The sequence below is a fragment of the Mastacembelus armatus genome, chromosome 7 (genome assembly GCF_900324485.2).
Source record: "Mastacembelus armatus chromosome 7, fMasArm1.2, whole genome shotgun sequence".
Classification (NCBI taxonomy): Eukaryota; Metazoa; Chordata; class Actinopteri; order Synbranchiformes; family Mastacembelidae; genus Mastacembelus; species Mastacembelus armatus.
This window is the reverse complement of record NC_046639.1, coordinates 22,131,713-22,152,257: the sequence shown is the minus strand read 5'-3', so window position 1 is coordinate 22,152,257 and position 20,545 is coordinate 22,131,713. Positions and strand designations below refer to the sequence as shown.

The 20,545-nt window shown below is 38.7% G+C and overlaps 1 protein-coding gene across 4 annotated transcripts in view; it reads left to right on the top strand.

Moving 5' to 3' along the window:
* Positions 1–20,094, top strand: part of LOC113145819 (vitamin D3 receptor A) — a 45,043-nt gene extending 24,949 nt beyond the window's left edge. For 2 of the 4 annotated variants that reach the window (XM_026332916.1, XM_026332915.1), the window contains 8 exons: positions 4,412–4,559; positions 4,733–4,863; positions 10,821–11,005; positions 12,783–12,882; positions 13,928–14,105; positions 15,866–16,017; positions 16,673–16,789; positions 17,982–20,094. In XM_026332916.1, the coding sequence (XP_026188701.1) occupies positions 4,414–4,559; positions 4,733–4,863; positions 10,821–11,005; positions 12,783–12,882; positions 13,928–14,105; positions 15,866–16,017; positions 16,673–16,789; positions 17,982–18,235 (1,263 nt within the window). In that variant the 5' untranslated portion in view covers positions 4,412–4,413 and the 3' untranslated portion in view covers positions 18,236–20,094. The other 2 variants (XM_026332917.1, XM_026332914.1) reach the window with 2 other exon arrangements.
* Positions 20,095–20,545: the final 451 nt, after the last annotated feature.

Here is a 20,545-nt window from a genome sequence, read left to right as displayed (position 1 = left end):
CAAATAAACAGGGTTCCTATTTCAAACTGTGGAGTGGTACTTTATCGATCTTTCTCTTACTACATCCACAGGGAGATCAGAGGTCAGGGTCATCCACCGAGCAGTTGTTCTGGTAGGTGTAGTGGTTTAGGCTGGTGCTGGTCAATGTTTGGGTGCAGTAGTTCAGAGACACTTCAGAAGTGCCAATGATTGCTGATGTGCAATCAGAGCCTCAGTTTAGGGACAGTCCTTTCAACCTTTATGCTGCGTTGTTGCCAAGTTGCCTGCGCTGTTGCCAAACAGCTTTATCAACATGCATCCACTCTGTAAACGTGACACAACAGAGGACACAAGTGAAACTGGATTTTCAGACATTCTTTTACTGCTTTTCTGGTAAGATTTTTGTGAAAGTGTCAAAATAGTTCTGTTTTACTTATGTGATGCTTTTTCCTTCCATTTTAGTTCAATCACATTGCATTCACCGTTTCTACACAAACCTCACTGACACATCATGACCGATTTTGCTGTATGTCTTCTATTAAAGCAACTATTGACGCAAAATCAAAATGAATGTTCTATAGCCTGATGTGAAGTCCACACCACACTCCTTGTAAGGAAACTAAAAATCACCATTAGCGAAAAAATGAGCAGCTCTGCTGTAATCCGGCCTTGTTATCCCTTTCACTTAACGTTTCATCTGTTGGCATTAGATGCCACTTGCTGCCAACTCTATGTAGATCTCTGAAATGACGTGGACAAATGTGTTTACAGCTGAGGATGGAGAGTGAGGTTAGCAAAAAGGGAAGACAAACAGCAAAGTTAAACATACATGGGTAAAAACAGCTTAATGGATTAGAGCGATGCTTGGAATGAGAAAACAGGCTGGGATGCAACAACTGTTGCCATGACAGCAGAAATGTGATTTCAGTACCTGTTTTTCATAGCTAAAATGAGCACTAATGGAAGGTAATTGGGAGCAACAACAAAAAAAAACCAAAACAAAACAACACGTCTATGTAGACCAGAGTTCCATATGCATATTTCACTCCTGAACAGGTGTCCTATGAAAAATCAAGAGGACTGTTTGATGCATTTATATAATCAGTCTGTACATGTGCACCCTCAGGATATGACTTTGAAGAGGGAATTTATCTTGTGAATGACGTTTGGTCAAGGTTTGGAAAACAGAGTTTGCAAAAGTCAGTGTTCAGTCTTCTGCAACATTATTGATGTGGCATTGAATTTTGTGATTTTGCTAACATCAGCAAGGGCTGTAGGTGCAGTGAGTGATGGCAGTCACAAGGCTGCAACAGGGCATAGGAGGTGAACAGATTACTTGACAACAAAACATTAAATTTCCACTTCTACACTGTAAACAAGCCAATTAGACATTATGTCCTGACACTTGAATTTATGTGTTTGTATGGCATCACAGTGATTCAGTAAGATTTCTTTTAAAGAATTATTAAAGTAAAGATATTGGTGTAATTTTTTGAAAAGTTAAATTTCTTTCATGATTATGAGCTTTATAAACAAATGTACAGTTAAGGTTCAGAATAGTTACAGTTTTGGAGTAATATAACTTCTTTTCAGTATTAACTAGATGCTACAGAATTTACATGCGCATAAGAAAAAAAACCCACTTTGCTGGCATAATGAAGAAAACAATGTATTCTTTGTCTGTGAATGAACTTGTGTATGTCCTTACATACTAGTATATCTTCCTCATACACAGAGCTGTTCCAGCCTGAGCTGTGTAACATGTTTAGTAAATCGGTTCTCCAGTGTCGACACACACTTTTAATGAAAATGGGTCCATGAAGAATGCATTATCCACAGCTCAGTTCTGTTTTGTTCAGTAACATTGTATTTCTTGTCTCTCAAAGTTCAATCCCATTAGTTTTGCTGGCATGAATGTCTTATTACCTGGCATGTAAGCATTAAAAAAAACAAAACACAAACACAACAAAAATCTAATAAACTAATAAACATCACATTAAGGCTTTAGTTAGATTTTATCAATTGGATAAACTAATCTCCTTAGTGCTCATAACATAGTTGCTTTGGGTTGACTGCTCTTTTACAACATTGCCAAAGCCAGAATATTTACAGAGACAAATCAAAATGATGTGACACAAGCAACTTATCACCCAGTATATTCTTCCCTTCTATCTGTTCTTTACTCCACATTTTTAAACCTGACCATCATATCTTAAAGGAGAAAATGTTCTCATGAAGTACATGAAAATATGTGTGCGTGCAAAAGCACAGGTATAGCGAGAGATGGAATTACCTGTCAGTCTGGCTGCTAAAATGTCTGCGCCCTTTTCTCCACCAGTTAATCATGTTGATTATAAATAAATAAAAAGGTAATTAATCTACAGTGTTACAAGTGAGTGAAAACACATAAAAGAGAAAAAGTGTGATATGTGGGTGATTAAAAGAGAATTAACACTAGAGTTGTTAATTACAGACCTGGAGCTTTCTTGCACTGCTGTTTATCAGCGCCAGTAATGAAAGGGCAGGTTGTTTTGGTGTTGTTTTTGCAGATCCATTCAGATGTTTGACACTGTCTCTGCAGTTTGCCCTCTCCATCGCTTTCATTATTCACCCACTGTTGCATCAGAAAAAAAAAAGCTGTTTGTGAGAGGATAACTAATGGTGTGCTGTTTTCTGTGCACATCTGTCCTTTCAACGAGCTCCTCACCCACCCCAACACACAATAACATGAAATGGTGATATGTTTTTGAATAAGACAGTTACCTGTGCTTACATGTGACCTGCACACAGACACAACCATACATATGCATGGAAAAGAGTCATACTGCCATTGCATTGAGGTGTGTGCGTGTCAGTGCATATCCTGAGTAACGGGACTTACACCTCGTGTGTGTGTGTGTGTGTGTGTGTGTGTGTGTGTGTGTGTGTGTGTGTGTGTGTGTGTGTGTGTGTGTGTGTGTGTGTGTGTGTGTGTGTGTGTGTGTGTGTGTGTGTGTGTGTGTTTTCCTGGGAAGTGGTGCTGAAACTTCTAGCTAGCCAGGATGTTATAAGACCTAATGGAGTCTGACTGTTTGTTTCCATCTTTTACTTTTGCTCTCACTTGCCTCCCATCAACTTCTCCCCACTTTCATTATTTCTCATCACCTGTAGCTCCTCTACACCAGTTTCTCCAACATGTGCAACATCTTTGTCCTCATTTGACATTATCCTACTTCTCTTCACATGGAGTCTCCACAGGCTATATTCTGCAGCCATGTGACTCCCTTTCCTGCTGTGCCTATGTTTATTGCATGTACCCCCCGCCTCTCTTTGTCCTCATTTGCTTGTATTCCCCTCACATGACCTCTCCCTCTCTCACATGTAGGATTTCTCAGTAATGTTGTTTGACCCAGATTTTGTTTTTTAAGCATAAGAATACCAAAAACATACAAGCGTTTGTTTGTTACACTATGTATCTTTTTCTTTTATCTGCATTTTCATTACATTTTCCCTGTTTGTCTAACATTTTCCTTACATTCAACACATTCCATTACATTCCATTCAACACATCTAAAAGAGCATGTTATGATATTACATAGTATTTACTGTTCAGTGGTGATACCTAAAGAAAAGTTTAAAATTGAACTGAAGTCTAGATTTAAGCCCTTATAAACAGATTACAATTAACGTGTTAGCTTTCCTAAGTTGTGGAAAACAGTGTACCTTTAATACTGGACTAAAATATAGTTTTCAAGGGAAAAAAAAAAAGTTTTGGATCGTGAAGTAGATGAAAATATGTATGCATGCAAAAGCACAGTCCATGTTGTTAAAGTTGTAGCCATAATAATATGGATTAGCTTGTTCACAGTTGTCCCGTCGGTGTGTATTACTCCATTCCTGTTTATTTCATGTGGGATGGCCAGATGGTGAGAGTGTCTCTGTGTGTGTTTGTGAGAGAAAAATGTGTGCACTGTAGAGAATATTTCATCTTGGCAGTATTAAATGTATCAGTCATTTCTTAGCCTTTGGCAAATAGCCTCTTTTCTGTCATTAATTCTGTTTCCCATTAACACTGTAATTTCACAATACTTAAGAATTTGTGTACGTGCGTATGTGTGTGTATACACTTGTCTGCTGAGTCATTCAGCTAATAGCTGTGAGATGCAGAGTGTGGCTGTCAATGCCTTTTGCTAAATATGCTAATAGCCCAGCACCTGTTTATATAAGAAGAAACACACCTCCCCATCAAAGCACACTCTCAAACACTCCCACACAACACATGAGAAGGGAAAACAGTTTTTCAGCATTGTTCGAGGTTGGACGTTTATGGATGCACGCACCCTGGACACGTTTCACATCTTCATATCTTTTTATGTCTTTCATTTAAACAGGTAGCAGGTCAGCAGTGTCCAACAAGCTCTAATGTCTTCTCTCATTTTCCTTTTCTTCACAGTGATGGAGCCCATGACGGTGACGACGTCAGTGGTCGGACCGGACGAGTTCGACCGCAATGCCCCGCGAATCTGTGGAGTATGTGGCGACAAGGCCACCGGCTTCCACTTCAATGCCATGACCTGTGAGGGCTGCAAAGGGTTCTTCAGGTGTGTGACATCCTTGAATTAGTGTGTTCAATGACAGATATTTAGAGATAACAGATTTGGATGAATATTACTTATTGTGTCCTTGTGCATCATGACTCAAACAGCTACCTCCTACTGTTTCTGCAGTGTATCTCAAGCACCAAATGATTCTAAACACTTTTGAACTTCTGTAGGCGCAGTATGAAGCGTAAAGCATCCTTCACTTGTCCATTCAGTGGAAGCTGCACCATCACCAAAGACAACCGGCGTCACTGCCAGGCCTGTCGTCTTAAACGCTGCATTGACATCGGCATGATGAAGGAGTGTGAGTGGACCTGTTTTTAATTTCTAACATTTTAGCAATCTTGCTCATTTCTTAGTCATAGCTTGAAATCTTGAGCTGGGAAACATATTTATTTGAATAGGCCTTTTGATCTACCCAGACAGTGCAGCAGTAGAATTAGGCTTCACTGAAAAGTCAATTATTAAATTACCTCATGAAGTTGCTGCATAGATTAGACTTTTGAAGATTGTTCCTGAGGGTGATTAAATGACAACCATTGTTGCATGAAATGCAGTTGCACTCGACCAGATGATATTTTAGCAAGTGCCAAGTTTGAACACAATCCCCAGCTTGTTATACATAAAGCCAGTTAGAGGAGGATAACCTATAGTCCAGCAAGAAGAATTGCCTGTAGCTGATGTTAGAGTGGCCTAGTTAATGAATTTGTTGTCTGACTCATATTTTCCATTTTTGCACATTTTGGCTTTCATTCAGAGCAATGAAGTAACAGTCTTTCACTAAAATCTAATATGTAAATCAACCAAACCACATAAATGTGATATAACTCGTTGAAGTACTGTATCACAGTAAGACTTTGTTATTTTTCAATGTTTTATGGACTATTATTATGCCATTATAGCAATCATTAAAATCTAGAAATATTCAGTGATTACATTATATTAGTTTGCTTTCTAATGTTCTGTGTTAGTACAGAAAATCTCAATAAATGCAGTCTCATTAATTTTCAGCTTTAACTGCTGCTTGCAGTGTGTATGTGATATATAAAAACAACCATGAACAGCAAGTAATGAATTCAATGGTAGGTACATCCTGTCAATCTACATGATTTATCTGATTCGCAACAAGGTCACAGGCAGTAGTGGATATGCGTAAGTCTGGCTGTACTATATGCACCACTCACCAAATCATCATTACTATAGATTAGATATTGAAAGGAGATCAACTAAATATTCCACTATTCATACTTATGTATGTATGTATGTATTATTATTATTATTATTATTATTATTATTATTATTATTATTTTGAAAAGTGTATTTGAATTTAAGCAAACCAACTAATTGGAGTAGTACTTACAGCAGTGAACTTGTGTAATCATGACAAATAGTAGAAAACGAGAAGGAAGGAAGTATGTGGGTGGGGGTGTTTAAAAGCCTGTTCAACAATGGCTCTTTCTTCAAAGGCGCACACTGTGGTCTGGCCCACATTTCATTTACAACCCATCTGTGTGTGTGTGTAACAAACAGAGGTGATGCAGGGCAGGTCTTAGACCAATGATAGCAACTATGTTGACCACGAATAGCTACATGACATTGGAGTGGCTGCGTTTCATTTAGGAAGGATGAGAGAAGAGCAAGCAGAGGAAGGAGCAAGACACTCATCAGTGTAAAATGGTCTCTTTGTTTCTCAGAGCTGGTATACAAGTTTATGGGGTTACGGAAACCCACTGTATTCACTGCAGAGTGGTACAGCTGCTGCTCTGATTGTCTCTCTGGTGTCTGTGTAAGGCTTTTTTTTCCTGTATAGAGAACTGAAAAGCAGCTGCTACATTCAAATGCTCAAAATTTGCTATAATCTATGGTGGTGCTGAGAAGAAATGTAGCAGGACAATGAGCTGGCTGTATAGTGATTGGCAATTATTACAGGTAATGTGATTATTGCTTTTAATGACAAACAGTCACCTGAAGGCATCAGGTATGTGTTCATCTGTATGTATGTGATTATGGAGTGTGGAATGACATTATGAACATTATGTTATTATGCACTGCAAATGTATCAGTTACATTTATTAATCTTGATCATTCTCTGCATATCAGCCTGTGCTTTGTGCACAAGCAACCAATAACCCCTGGTGCTGTTTCCAGCTTCATTTGAGCAGAGCAAATTCATACTACGTTCAGGGAAAAAAATCTATTTCAGAAATATGCTGGCATAACCTTGAGGCTGGTATATACAGATGTTCTTCATCTTTATGTATGCTATGCTATGTCTTTTTTTTTTTTCTTTTTTTTCTCCAGTGTAATAAATTTAGGTACTTTTGCCTTAATATGAGCCAGGAAAAAGTATCTACTGTAGCCTGAAGTAATTACAACAGTAACTCTTTTCATAAGATCTAGTTTGAAAATTTTAAGATTTAAATAGAATCTTACAGATTAAGATTTGCAGTATATTCCATCTGAGGGAAAAGAATGTAGAAACGTAGGTAGATGAGACTGAATAAAAATCACATTTTTATATATTTGCAGTATATATATTTGCATTGTTTTAGCTGTTTTCCCATGTGTTGGTCTGCCTTTATACCATGATGTTGTTCTATATCTGTAGCTTTGTCTAAGCTTCCCTGCATTCAGATTAGAGCTGTGAATGCGTGTGTGTCTGTTTTGTGTGCCAGCTGAGCGCGTAGTAAACACCTCTATGCTGTCACTGTTTGACAGTTAGGTTACCAAGATTCCCGGAAAAGACCTCTTTGTTTGCGTGTGTGTGTGTATTTGTAGCCTTGCTCAGGTTGTCTGTTTGCTCAAGTGTGTATTTGTAACAGGATTAGAGTCACAGAAGCCTCTAAATGTTTTAGCCTTTAGATGATTGAATTTCTGCTCGTCATGTCTGTCAGTACCAATGCTTCTCCTGTGGTGCTGACCTGCAAAGTTTTCATCTATTCTCCAACACTTTTGTCTTCTGTCTTTGACAAAAACCTGCATTACCATTGTTAGATGCTCAACTTATAGTTGGAGAGACTAAAAAAATTGAGGTATATATCCAATGGAGACCTTACCTCCCACAGTGGTATGCTTCTCAGTATTCAGGTTTGTAACATATCACAATGTTACTATTGCAAATAAACTATCAGTTCTGTACTCAGGGCTGCTTTGAAATATATATACATATTTCCTTTGGCAGTAACCCAACCCGCAAATGAATTGCACATGTAGGAAAGATCTGGAAGTGTTCACTGTTAAGGCACACAGGTGTGTGAGTGGTTAGACTAAGGCTCACAAAAATGTAAGACTGCTGAGTAGGCAGAATCAAGTGTTGCCCTACCATGCACTGTGATCTACCAATAAGCCATTTTGCATCAAATTCAGTATGTGTGGCCACAGTGACGCATGAATGACCTCAACTTACTTCAACATCACAAGCCTGGGGCAGTAGTGGAAAAAAAATCCTGGCCACCAACTAAATCTCTCTCCACAAATATCACACGAGCAGCCTCAGTTGTATTTTACTGGTTGTTTGGCTGGTTAATAAACAAGCCTGCTGTGAACCTCTGGCCTCCACAACAGGGACACTATGTTTTCCCTGTTTGTTATTATGGCATTTTTTATCACCTCCCCTTCACTATTTGCCTTTCTGTCTGCCTTGCTTTCTTTGCTCCTCTCTGCCTTGCAGTGCACCACATCACCATGTCCAATCAAGCACTTTCCAAACAGCATACTTTCTTTGGTAAACTGCTGTAAGTCTGCCAAATGCTGCGGGGTGGTCAAGATGTTTCTTTGATGCTCTGTTGTGTTTTTGTGCACTTCTGCCTTAATGATGCCATCTGGGGCTCAAACTTGGCCCAAGAGTGAGTGGTTCAATCATGTCCCAGTCTTAGAATAGCTGCTTTGACAGCCTGTGCCAAACTGACCAAACTGTGCCTATTCAAGATTGGGCTTCATGCTGCATACTTGTATATGCTAGCCACAAGGAGTGGTTCTGGGCAGTGTGGTCCTGGCTTGGGACTGGATGGACAATGGATCACAGCCAAAGCCTAATTAATGATAGTGGTTGAAAGAGATGAAAGCCAAACAAATCCTTTGGTTAGTTAAACAGCCAGATTCATTCAGTTGCCTTTTCAAGCTTGTGTTGCCAAACTTGTTTTTTTGTTGTTGTTGTTGTTGTTGCCTGCATCACCACATCATGTGGTTATGTAATGTTGCTTCTGTGGTTGCAGTCCAGGTTGCAATCACTGACAGTCAACTTCAAATATAGTTGTTTACAGCTTCCAGGAAAACACCCAGTATTTAGTAAGTGCATGATCTGAGCACTATTTAATTAGAATCATCTCAATGGTCTTTTGGTCTTGGTGCAGTTGTTTCTGTGATCCAGATATGTACTAGTATATGTATAAGTTAGCTGGCCACAGGGCAACATGTTTTGTTGATATTTTCTGAACAGGTCACATTATCTGTAAATGTTGACCTCATGACTCTGGACCTGTCTCCCTTTGACATTTGTTGTCTACCTGACAGTCGTGCTGTCTGTTGCGCAGCCTCAGGGGTAATCACTGAGTAAAATGTTTAATATGGACAGAGGGTTTCTTCATTGACAACAGTGACCCAGCCAGGCCTCAGACCTCAATGATAAATAAAATACTAAATAAAAATAGTTAATTTAATTTTTCCTTTTTTTTGTTTATTGTGTATGCTGTTATTGTGGTGCTACAGTATTAAAACAAAAAAACATGCGTTTAGCTTACTAGATACTGTTATCAACATGAAAGGAAAATGAAATGTAGTTTAGCAGTTATTGTGTAGGTCACAGTTCTCATTGTGTGATTTTTGCTCTATATCTTCTCTACAGCTTCCTGTATGTTGTGTGAATATTTAAATGTCATTTTATTGTTGTCAGTGGCATCTTCTGAAACTCATAAAAGGCAAACACAAATCTGAACACAGTATGTTAAAGTTTCATACATAGTCATGTAGTGTGTATGTGGCTGTTTTATTTTTTATCTAAAAAAAATACAGTTTCCAGAGTCCAAATTTGCTTCTCTACGGGAAACACGAAGTAGGATGTGTATAATTCAATTAGAAGTGTGACAGTGATATAGTATTAGAACATGTTTCAATTTAAGTAGTAAAGTGGTGCTGTTTACGGAAAAGTCTAACAAGAAATACAACACAGGACTTTTTCAGACCACCTCATTACAGATGTCACATCCACACTCTGAACGCTGGAGCAGTCTGTTCTTCATTTTATAAAACCTCTTCAGGCACAGCTTGTAATCCAAGGTTTTCTGTTTCACACCGTAAGTGCCCATTCTGCAAAACACATCCAGATGTAGGTGTGTTTAGGAAATATTGTACTGCATCAATTGTGTGTTCGCTATTAATACTGAACTGAATCAAAATAATAAGTATAGGAGAGTCAGAAAAATGGCAGTTGCCTTGTTCAGAATGGGGTAGATCTCAGAGGTCAGTGAGACACCTGCCTAGAAAGCACTCCTCCAGAGATTCAGTCTGCAAACAACTCAAGACTGAGCTTTTGTAACTTATGTGACTTAGTGTTTGCACAATATTCATCCACATGTGGGCCCTCCACAGCTTCATGTGTTTTGTGGTGCCAGCACTGTATATTCTGCTCTGTGCTCTTCGATTATTTGCTGCAGTAAGCTACTGTAGACGCATAAAGCTACAGGAAGAATTCAGAGTAATTTAATATGTCCTGCCTTTTTTCAATAGCAGCATTTTAATGTGAAGTCTGTGGTTGGCTTACACTATCATGCCACTTAAGGCAATGCTGACAGTGCCAGTGAGGTTAGCTACCACTGCCAAAAGTTAACAGAAAGATGTTAAAAATGTAAACATTTTCATTGTCTGGAAGCTGATTTATAACAAAGCAAGGACGAAAGGGATTTAATTACAGCTCTGACAAATTATCAACCAGGTATTATTATCCACCTAAACCAAGCACTTTCAAACTTGTGTTGGTTTTTCTGTGGCCCACACCACCTTCTTCAACTTGGTCCCTCCATGTGTCTGACCTGTGCATGACTTTACTTTCACTAGATTTGACAGTCAGAGGAGTCCAGCTCAGTTATAATCAAGTGATACTTATGGTTTTAATAAAGTTACCACTTGATTAAATTCACATTTTCTTTTCACTGTGTTAGTGGGGGAATGAGGAACATATAGCACTTGTTAACTTTGATATAGTTTGTGTGTGCGTAGTTTATTGCAAGATGTCTTCATATATCCTCGCCTCCTCTTCTATTCTAGTCATCCTGACAGATGAGGAAGTTCAGAGAAAGAAGGAGATGATACTCAAGAGGAAAGAAGAGGAGGCAGCACGGGAGGCGATGAGGCCACGGCTGAATGAAGAGCAGGCACGGATGATCTCCTGCCTGGTGGAAGCTCACCACAAGACCTACGATGCTTCCTATTCTGATTTCTCCCGCTTCAGGGTTAGTCAAGTACACAGTTTTTTCCTTTACCAAAACCAAACCGATCCATCCAAAATCATGTTCTCCCCAAATATGAGCAGAGCATGGTATAGCAGATCTTGACGTCATTGACCAGCAGGGAGGATTGCAGCTGTTACATACTGAATGTGCATTTTCAAGTATATATCCCAAAAAAATGTATTAGGATACGCACTGGGACACACACACACGCAGTATGTACATATATTTTATTTTAGTTTTACTTTCCCTTTATTTCCTTTTTTGAGGCAGAAAAATCTTTGTGTGCTCGTATACTTGGCTAATAAAACATATTGTGATATTTTGTTTCAGATTTAGTTGATATTATTTTGCTCTGTTAATGATAACCAGGCTTCAAGTCTCTGGACTAGTGAAGAGACACAGATTCGTATCTGCATGTGACTGGAAGTGAGTCAAGTTTAAAACTCGAATGTAACATTTTCTTAATCACTGGACATTTGGAAATTTACAGGCAATTTACATCTCATCTCAAAATAAAATTAAACTTTGTTGTATTTTTGTATTTGCGTTCTTCAAGTTCCTTTATGTCTGTAACTACAGTCACATTTACTTCAGACCAACATGTCAGCTACCATCCCCTGTGCATGTTTTCAGTTTATTTGATACGAGTAACATGAGTCACCAAAAGCGTTTATCTGCCAGACAGCGGCAATGGATTTTCTTCCCCCACATCCTGAACATGATACTTTTAGACAACATTCTCTCTGTGGACCACAACAATTGGTTTGTCCAAAGTAAATGGAGGCTACAGAATGGAAGAAATGAGAGAGTCTCCAAACACTGTGGTTTATTAGTGCCAAGTGTGATTCTGTCACATGCTGTGCAGGCAGCTTAAACTGCACTCCACAGAGGCAGTAGGGGTGGTAAACCATTTTTCTGATATTGAGTTGTGGACGTCACTTTGAACTGCATGTAAATCCCACAAAGTAGTCAGTTAATCCTAAAAATAAAACATGCATCACTCATCATCATAACTAAAGTCTGCTTTGGAATTTACCAGAAATGAAAGACACATGTAGCTTTTTGGAGTGCACCTTGTGTAAACAGAAATAAGCCAACACAAATTTGGACCTCAGAACTCCATGTACCATGTATGAAGGTTAAAAAGAATCAGGTAGTACATTAGTGCACAGGGGGCAGTCGTGGCCTAATGGATAGGGAGTCAGACTTGTAACCTGAAAGTTGCGGGTGGGGTGGAGTGAATTGCCAGCACTCTCTCTCCACCTTCAATACCACGACTGAGGGGAGACCCTTGAGCAAGGCACCGAACCCCCCAACTGCGCCCCCGTGGGCACTGTTCCAGGTGTGTGTTCACTGCTGTGTGTGTGCACCTCGGGTGGGTTAAATGCAAGTATGGGTAACCATACTTGACAAAAATAGTCACTTTCACTTTCACACCATCAGGTCTGCTACAAACCTGACAAACATGCTTCTTTCTTTTATATAGTCTGCCAAGTTCTTAATCATTGGCCTAAAGCAGGAGTTAGTAGAACAGCTGTACTGAGTTCAAGCCAGAATACCCTCCAATGTGAGCTCTAGATTTTGCACAGCACGGTTAGTCAGATAATTTGGTAACCCTGCTTCTATGAAACAGGCCACTGTGGTAATCATTTAATCTTGTACATAATTTGCTTCTGAACTCCAGGTGGCATCTTGGATGAGGAGCTCAGCAGTGCACAGAGTTAGATGTAATATGGTGAGGATATTAATATTGGTCTGTCTTTGTGTGTGTTTGCAGCCTCCAGTACGTGAAGGCCCAGTAACACGTAGTGCCAGTAGAGCCGCCTCCCTTCACTCTCTGTCTGATGCCTCCTCTGACTCATTCAATCACTCTCCAGGTAAAACACACAGTTCTTTCCTTTCATGATTCAGAGGATTGATTTAAAAATACACGACTGTTTTACTCAGCAAGGCTCCTCATTTAAAGGTGCTTTCACACCTTAGGTCATTTCTAAATTGCTTGATGAGCTTGTAAACTTTTGTTTTCCCCTTAGTGCGGTTTTTTTTTTTTTTTTTTTAACAAGAAAAATGCAAATATACCAAAATGTGTCGCTTCAAGCCACATGAGAACATTCTCTCTGCCTATTGGTCTGATGTCTGAACAAAAAAAAAAAAAAAATACAGGGAGAAGATTCTGTGTTGTGGACGACTGCATGTTTCTATGATATGGAGAAGACAGTTTCAAAATTGAGGTTTAATCTACATGTGTGATTGCTTATTACATTACATTACAATCATACAGTTTGAAATTGAAGCTTGGTTTTGGCTGGGAGATTACATGTTGATACACTGGAGTCACTTAAGGTGCATGTTAAGACAATAGAGGTGGTGGCATGGGGAAAAAAGAACGAGTTTGATTTAAACAGACTAAAGCCTTTAGATGTGAAAGCACATGTACAGTATGCATAACAAGAATCACAATTATATTCATATAAATATTGTATTTACTTGTGTGTAAGATAATGTAAAGAGTTTGTGTTGGCACCATGTGAGTTATTTAAAATAGGAAATGTTTCTTATTGTTTAATGTGAATCTAGAAGAATATGATCAGGTTTTTAAAAGTCTGATGTCTATCATTTCCAACACAACAGTTTTAACTCTGTTATAAATCTCTCTGCTTTTGTTTTAATTCAGCCTCATTTTCTTTTTCCCCATATCATTTATTTAGCTCAAAAAGTAACTTCGTTACATTAGTTTTGAGTTACTGTTGACTCTTCATTACTCATAGCAGGGGTTTCCTCCCATGGAACTGTTCAATTTTAATTAATCTGCCATCTTATCTGATTTAACCTCAAACTAGCTCTCTGCTTTTTCTGTGTACAAAATCCTTTTGATCGTTCTTTACTCTGCCCTTTTCTCCGTTTGCTTTTGTCCTAAAAAAGAATCCGCAGACTCCAAGATGAACTTCAACAGCTTGTTAATGATGTACCAGGATGGCACTAGCAGTCCAGACTCCAGGGAGGACGACACAAAGCTTTCCATGTTGCCCCACTTGGCTGATCTGGTCTCCTACAGCATCCAGAAGGTCATTGGCTTTGCAAAGATGATCCCAGGTTTCAGGTACAAACCATTTTCACTGCAGTAATTGAATCTAGTCAACTGGGAAATTTGTAGGTGTCAGTGTTGTGTAGCTGCATGCGTTTGCTGTCAAATTTTAAAAAGAATATCCCTGTGCACCATCCAAGGAAGAAAACACCACTACAATGGTACTTAAGAATACTTAGGTACACATGCTTAAGAAAGTATGTGTAACTCCCAATGCCTTCTAAAAACTTGATTCAGAATTTTTATTTAGCAGCAGCAGTAAGACAGTTGTCAATTAATGACATCAGCTTTACTGGTTTTTACATTGTTCATGATGCATCTTGATGACACATTTGACATGCTGCAGCTGTAGGAACATGTTTGATTGGCTCTGATGGGCACCATAAATAAAATTCTAGTCATGTTGACAATTAAACTTTATTACCCCTGCAGATATCTGCTGTTTTACTGAGTTCTGGTAATCATTTATTGATTGGCTAAATTCGGCTATATGCAGCCGATAACACGTACAGGCACAAACGCTAGCAGCCTGAATGAGCTCCCCACCCACATGCGGAGCACACTCATTTGCTGTCCACATGTATGCAGGGTTATTGTTGGATGAAGCAAGATACTCTTAATATTGCCAAGCAAGCTCTGCCAAGAAAATGCTGGAACAAGAACAGGTTGTAGCTTCGTAAATACGTTCTGAGATGAGAGATAGGAATAATATATATATACACACACACACACACACACACACACACACACACACACACACACACACACACACACACACTTGTTCCTGCTGACCTTGTTCCTGTGCGTCATGAGTATATGATTCAGATATTTGGAGTGAAGTGTCAGCTGTGTGTTAGGTGATTTATTTATTTTTTTCTTTGTGGCAAAATGAAAAAGTCTGCCATTCCTTTGTTTATCTTAAAGATACTGCAAAAAATCAAGGTGGAACTCTTTGCAGGTCTATGCATTGACTAAAGCTTTAGCTATTTGCTTATCCTGGAGCAGCAGATTTACTTTGATTACACCTCCACAGTATGAACACTGCAGTACTGTACATACAATGAATATTCGATATACTGTAGATGGAAGACACATAAGACACATAATGTACTGCTGAAGATACATAATGTCCGTGTGTTTTTGTGGCCACACAAAATCTGCCAATATTGGAATAGAGAGAGAACATAACATTTAGGTCAATATCAGGACAATTATGTTTTTTTTTTTTTTTTTTGTTTTTTTTTTAACGAAATTCCTTTTTTTTTTTTTTTTTTTTTTTTTTATAAACATGACTGATTTTTATTTGGCTTGAGGAAAACCATTATATGTGGCAAAACATTTACAGTTGAAACATACTTTTCAGCGCTCTCTAGTGGACACACAGTGTAATGGTTACATTGTTGCAGCAGTACTTAAATATACAGTATCTCTGGTATTTCTCTACTACAGTGGTTTGTTATTGGCTGTTTACACACAACACTTATACTGTATGTAAGATATGGTAATATTGATTTATTGGTCTGGCTCAGTATAGTAAAATAAAAATACTATAAACTTTGATGAGTTTACCCAGTACAGTCAGAATAGAAACTGTTATCCCTGTAGTTGAAAAGCTAAAGTATGTTGAAACCGAAGTAAAACACTACTAAAGACATCTTCATTGCCTCTTTCCCAGCTGTTAAATCAGATGTGTGAACATAAGCTAACCTGACAAACCTTGTGTTCGACTGTAAACATATATACAGTAACATGCAATGTGTCTGTGCATATTCCAGAGACCTCACAGCAGAGGACCAGATTGCTCTGTTGAAGTCAAGTGCCATTGAGATCATCATGCTGCGTTCCAACCAGTCATTCAATCTGGAGGATATGTCCTGGAGCTGCGGGGGTCCAGACTTTAAATACTGCATTAGTGACGTTACAAAGGGTTAGTTCCACTTCATTCACAATAAAATTAATGAAACAGGATTATTGTGCGACGGCCCTGACTGCTCAGTGCACTGCAACTGAAAACAACACTTGCAAATAAACAAAAGACAAGAAGAAAACAACTACACCAATTTGACAGCACAGGTGAAGCATTAAAAAAAAAAAAACGCTGCAAATAGAGAAGACTCAACCAATTGCAGCAATACGATGCAAAGAGAGAAAACACAGCCTGTGCAGCTGAACCTCCATACTTTTCAAAGTGAAGAGAAACGTGTGTGAAGGGAAAGTGTTCATTGTTGCAGCTGATGACACATCTGTGTTTTGTTTTGTTTTTTTCTCTCCCCCAGCTTTTATAACAGTCTTAAAAAGATCACCCACACACTGGTTTTCTACACTCTCTTCCACATTACTGTGAGGTTTTGACTTCAGGTATTTTCATGGATGCAATAAAGCAGCCACAAACAATCACTAAGTGCACTCACATGAACATGACAGGATGTTCTTCTTCTGCAATGTAAAGATCCACGATTCTTCTTATATGAAGTGTGTTTTCATTCATAAGTCAATAGAAAAGCATAGTATATGTTTCTCCATGTGAGTGCAAAACAATGTAACTTGCAGGACTAATGGTATACATGTGTCATCCTCTATAGCGGGTCACACTCTGGAGCTGTTGGAGCCGCTGGTCAAGTTCCAGGTTGGTCTGAAGAAACTCAACTTACACGAGGAAGAACATGTGCTGCTCATGGCCATCTGCCTTCTCTCCCCAGGTACTGCTTGTGTATGTTTTTTCTGTTCATGGTGTAGGTGTATTTCCAGCTGAGCCAATTTAACAACACCAGATTGACCCAAATATTAGCAGGTGTTTGATGCTGCCAGTAAGACATGGTAAAGCTTTTCCTGGAACTTGTCAGTGGCAGCTTGAAAACACTGAATGAACATAATCACTGAATGATACCATGAAGCAGCATGACTCATTCATCAAATCATTCTCGTTCATGAGTAGGTGATGCAGACTCGTTGTTGTTTTAGATCATCTAAAACATTTTAGAGGCCGTTATGAGTCAGTGTGCTAAAGATCTTAAATAGGATCTTCAGTTTTTTCTGATTACCCTTTTACCTCAAGGTTTTATGAACATTATTCCAGTCTACGTACCCTAACCTTTTAAGTAATGAAATGAAGCAACACGCTTTAAAAAAATAAATAAATAAAACAAACTCCCCCTCTTAAATGCTTTGAACCAATTAATTCAGTTTATGCTTCCCTCCAAATCAATATATGTTCTATTTTGAAAATGTACTTTTGAATCCTCAAATTAAATAATTTTCACATTTGCCCAGTGTGGAGTCTGGAAAGGCAGAATAGAATAAATGAACAACATGCTGTGAGCACAGAATTAACCAAACAGGATAGAAGAACATAGCTGGGATGTGCTGTAAATGTACATGGTATTCATGTTTATTGTGTGTACTTCACATGTTTACAATCCAAAGTCCTAAAACGTCTGTTGTATATCTGTCCCTCCTGCGAGATGCATCCTGGGTTCTTCCTGGGTTTTTTTTTCTGTTAAGGGATTTTTCTCGGGGTAATTGTTACTTGTATGATTCAAGACTCTTAAGAAGGTTTGGTATTATACAAAGCCCCCTGAGGCAAACTTGTGATTTATATATATATTTAGTTATACCAAGATTACTTTCACCTAACTTTAAACATTTGTTCGATGGCAATGATATGTAAGGCAAAACAACAAACTATTGTTACATTATGTTTCTCCTTTCTCCTGTCTTTCCACCTGCCCACTCTGACCTCATCTTGTTTTACAATTGACCTTTATTCATTCTTTGCCTGTGCCCATTTCTGACTTTGATTGGCTGCCCACCTGGGGTCATTTGCTCTGTGACCTCCATCTAAATACACATTCATACTCCCTTCCCTCCACCCTCTCAATTCTCCAATGGCAGATCGTCCTGGTGTACAAGACCATGCCCGCGTTGAGCAGCTCCAAGATCACCTGTCAGAGGCACTGCAGGCTTACATCCGGGTCAACCACCCAGGTGGACGTCTCCTCTATGCCAAGATGATCCAGAAGCTGGCCGACCTGCGTAGTCTGAACGAGGAGCACTCCAAACAGTACCGCTCACTCTCCTTCCAGCCGGAGCACAGCATGCAGCTCACCCCTCTGGTGCTGGAAGTGTTTGGGAGCGAGGTGTCATAGCAGACAAGGAGGCACACGTATATAGATATACAACCTCATCAACCAGCCCATATCCCACTCCCACCCTCTGCCCTTCCACCCTGATATAACCATAGACATTGGAGAGAAAGATGAATAATTAGATAGGTAGACAGTAACCTTCACCTCTTCATCATTTACCCATCTTCCTCCCCACCTCCTAAACAGACACCTAAATAGGCTGTGGATTTCTGCAGCACTTGGATAGGATTCTCAGAGTTGGGGATAGGGTACACTTTGTCATGCAGGTATCCTGATTCATAAACATCCCAGCCCTCTCCACATCCAGAAACTCCAGATTCGCTTTTTCTCATCAACACCTTTAAGTGGTAATCACGTCTAGAATCCTGCCCTTTTTTCTTTTTACAGTGTAACTCAGGCATCTGTTTTACCATCATCCTCATAACGTTGCTTCATGTTCACATGACTATAAGAGAAGCACGAACAGATGCAGAGATGCATCTGGTAACCATGCTGGCACTTGCGGGGTACAGATAAATTGCTAGCAATAGTGCTATGCTGATATTCGATCATTAAAAACTATATTTGATTTACAGGTTTTTGAACGCAGACATCCAAATATATTAAACATTTAACATGACCAGCTATGGACAAGCTTACAACAACATATAACATAGTTTGCTGTTTTAAAAACGCATTAAGATGGGAGTCCAGCAGGTGTTTTCCTTCTGAACCCTGCGTGTCAGTATATAGGCAAGGAGAGCTTTCACATGGTCAAATGAAAACAAGAAAGGAAGTTTAAGAAGGAATGTTTTGGTATAAGAATGGTGGGAAGAGATGAGATTTGGAGGAATAAGAAAAAGGAGTTTGGATAGATGCTATGGTTGGAATTCCCTGTTCACAAGAAAAAAGGGAATTTTAAAAAAACAAGAATGTATGTTATATATATATATATATATATATATATATATGTATATGTATGTGTGTGTGTGTGTGTGTGTGTGTGTGTGTGTGTGTGTGTGTGTGTGTGTGTGTGTGTGTGTGTAAGAAAACAAAACATGTTTGCTTTCATGGAAGCAAATACATTTGTCTTGTACATTGTGGAGGATTTGAAGGCCCCTCAGTTGTGTGTGTGTGTAGATATGTCTTCTTTCAATAGGCAATGTATACAAACGCAAAAGAGGAGTATTTCTATTTTGTGACATGTGTAAAGTAAAGAGAATATTGATGTACCACAAGGGGGTATGTGTTCAGGCTCTGACTGAGGGTTTAGTGCAGGGAAGTTCTGTGTTGGATTTTGTCATTATTGGACCTGTGAAGTTTGTATACTGACATACAGAAACACAATGTCATGTTTCATGGATAATGATTATCCAAAAATATCTGTTTGGCTGGTTAGATTGCTGCTAAGACAGTTAGAGTTAGATAGTTGGACAGAAACCAACAACCGGCTGTTGCCTCAGGGAAAAGTTTGTCTGATGATACTGTGTACTTGGTGTTTACAGTGTGTGTGACGTAAGCTTACAATCATAAGACAGAGATTGTTTTCGAAGCTCTAGGCATCACTGTGATTTTTTTAATCATACTAAGTGACAGCATAAGTAAGCTAAAAGTGAAATTTTTTAAAATAATGATCAAGACATGATTTTCATTCCTAAGTTTATCTGTTGAATGAAAAACTCCTAGTGAAATGGTTTGCATCAAATGCATTAGAGATCATCAAAGCTGACATACCCATTAAATAGTTTTGTTACAACATTGCTTAATGAATATCGGCCTTAATTTTAGTATGTTTGGTTTTTCAGCGCAAGGTGAATATTCTCCAGATGGTAGCAATATACGGCATCTGAACAATGTATAGCCTGTAGTGATTTTTTTTTTTTTTTTTTTTTTTTTTTTAATTAGATACTTCAGATGCTTTAATCACTGAGAGAGTTATAAAACACGAGAAAGAACTTTTATTATATTTGAAATAAGCTTCAAGCCTCATAACCTTGTCATATTTATATCATTTCATCAGCCACATAAGCGAGGTTTAGGATGCTACTTTTCAACATCACTACATATCATATCATGTTTTTGTTGACACGGTGCATGCTCTCCCCTCATGCAGGCCTGGATGACCCCCTTGTGGACAAACTTTGTAAATACCACTTGCTAAGTCTGTACATAGTTAAAGATTAATGTAGGTAAAATACTAAGAGAATTCAGTTATTGATGGTAAGATGCTCTGAAGATACAGCACTATATGCAATGAGGAGATGGACTCTTATGTTGTATTCATCTAAAATGGACAGAGGTGGCAATTATGGTTAAGTTACTGAGTTGTTT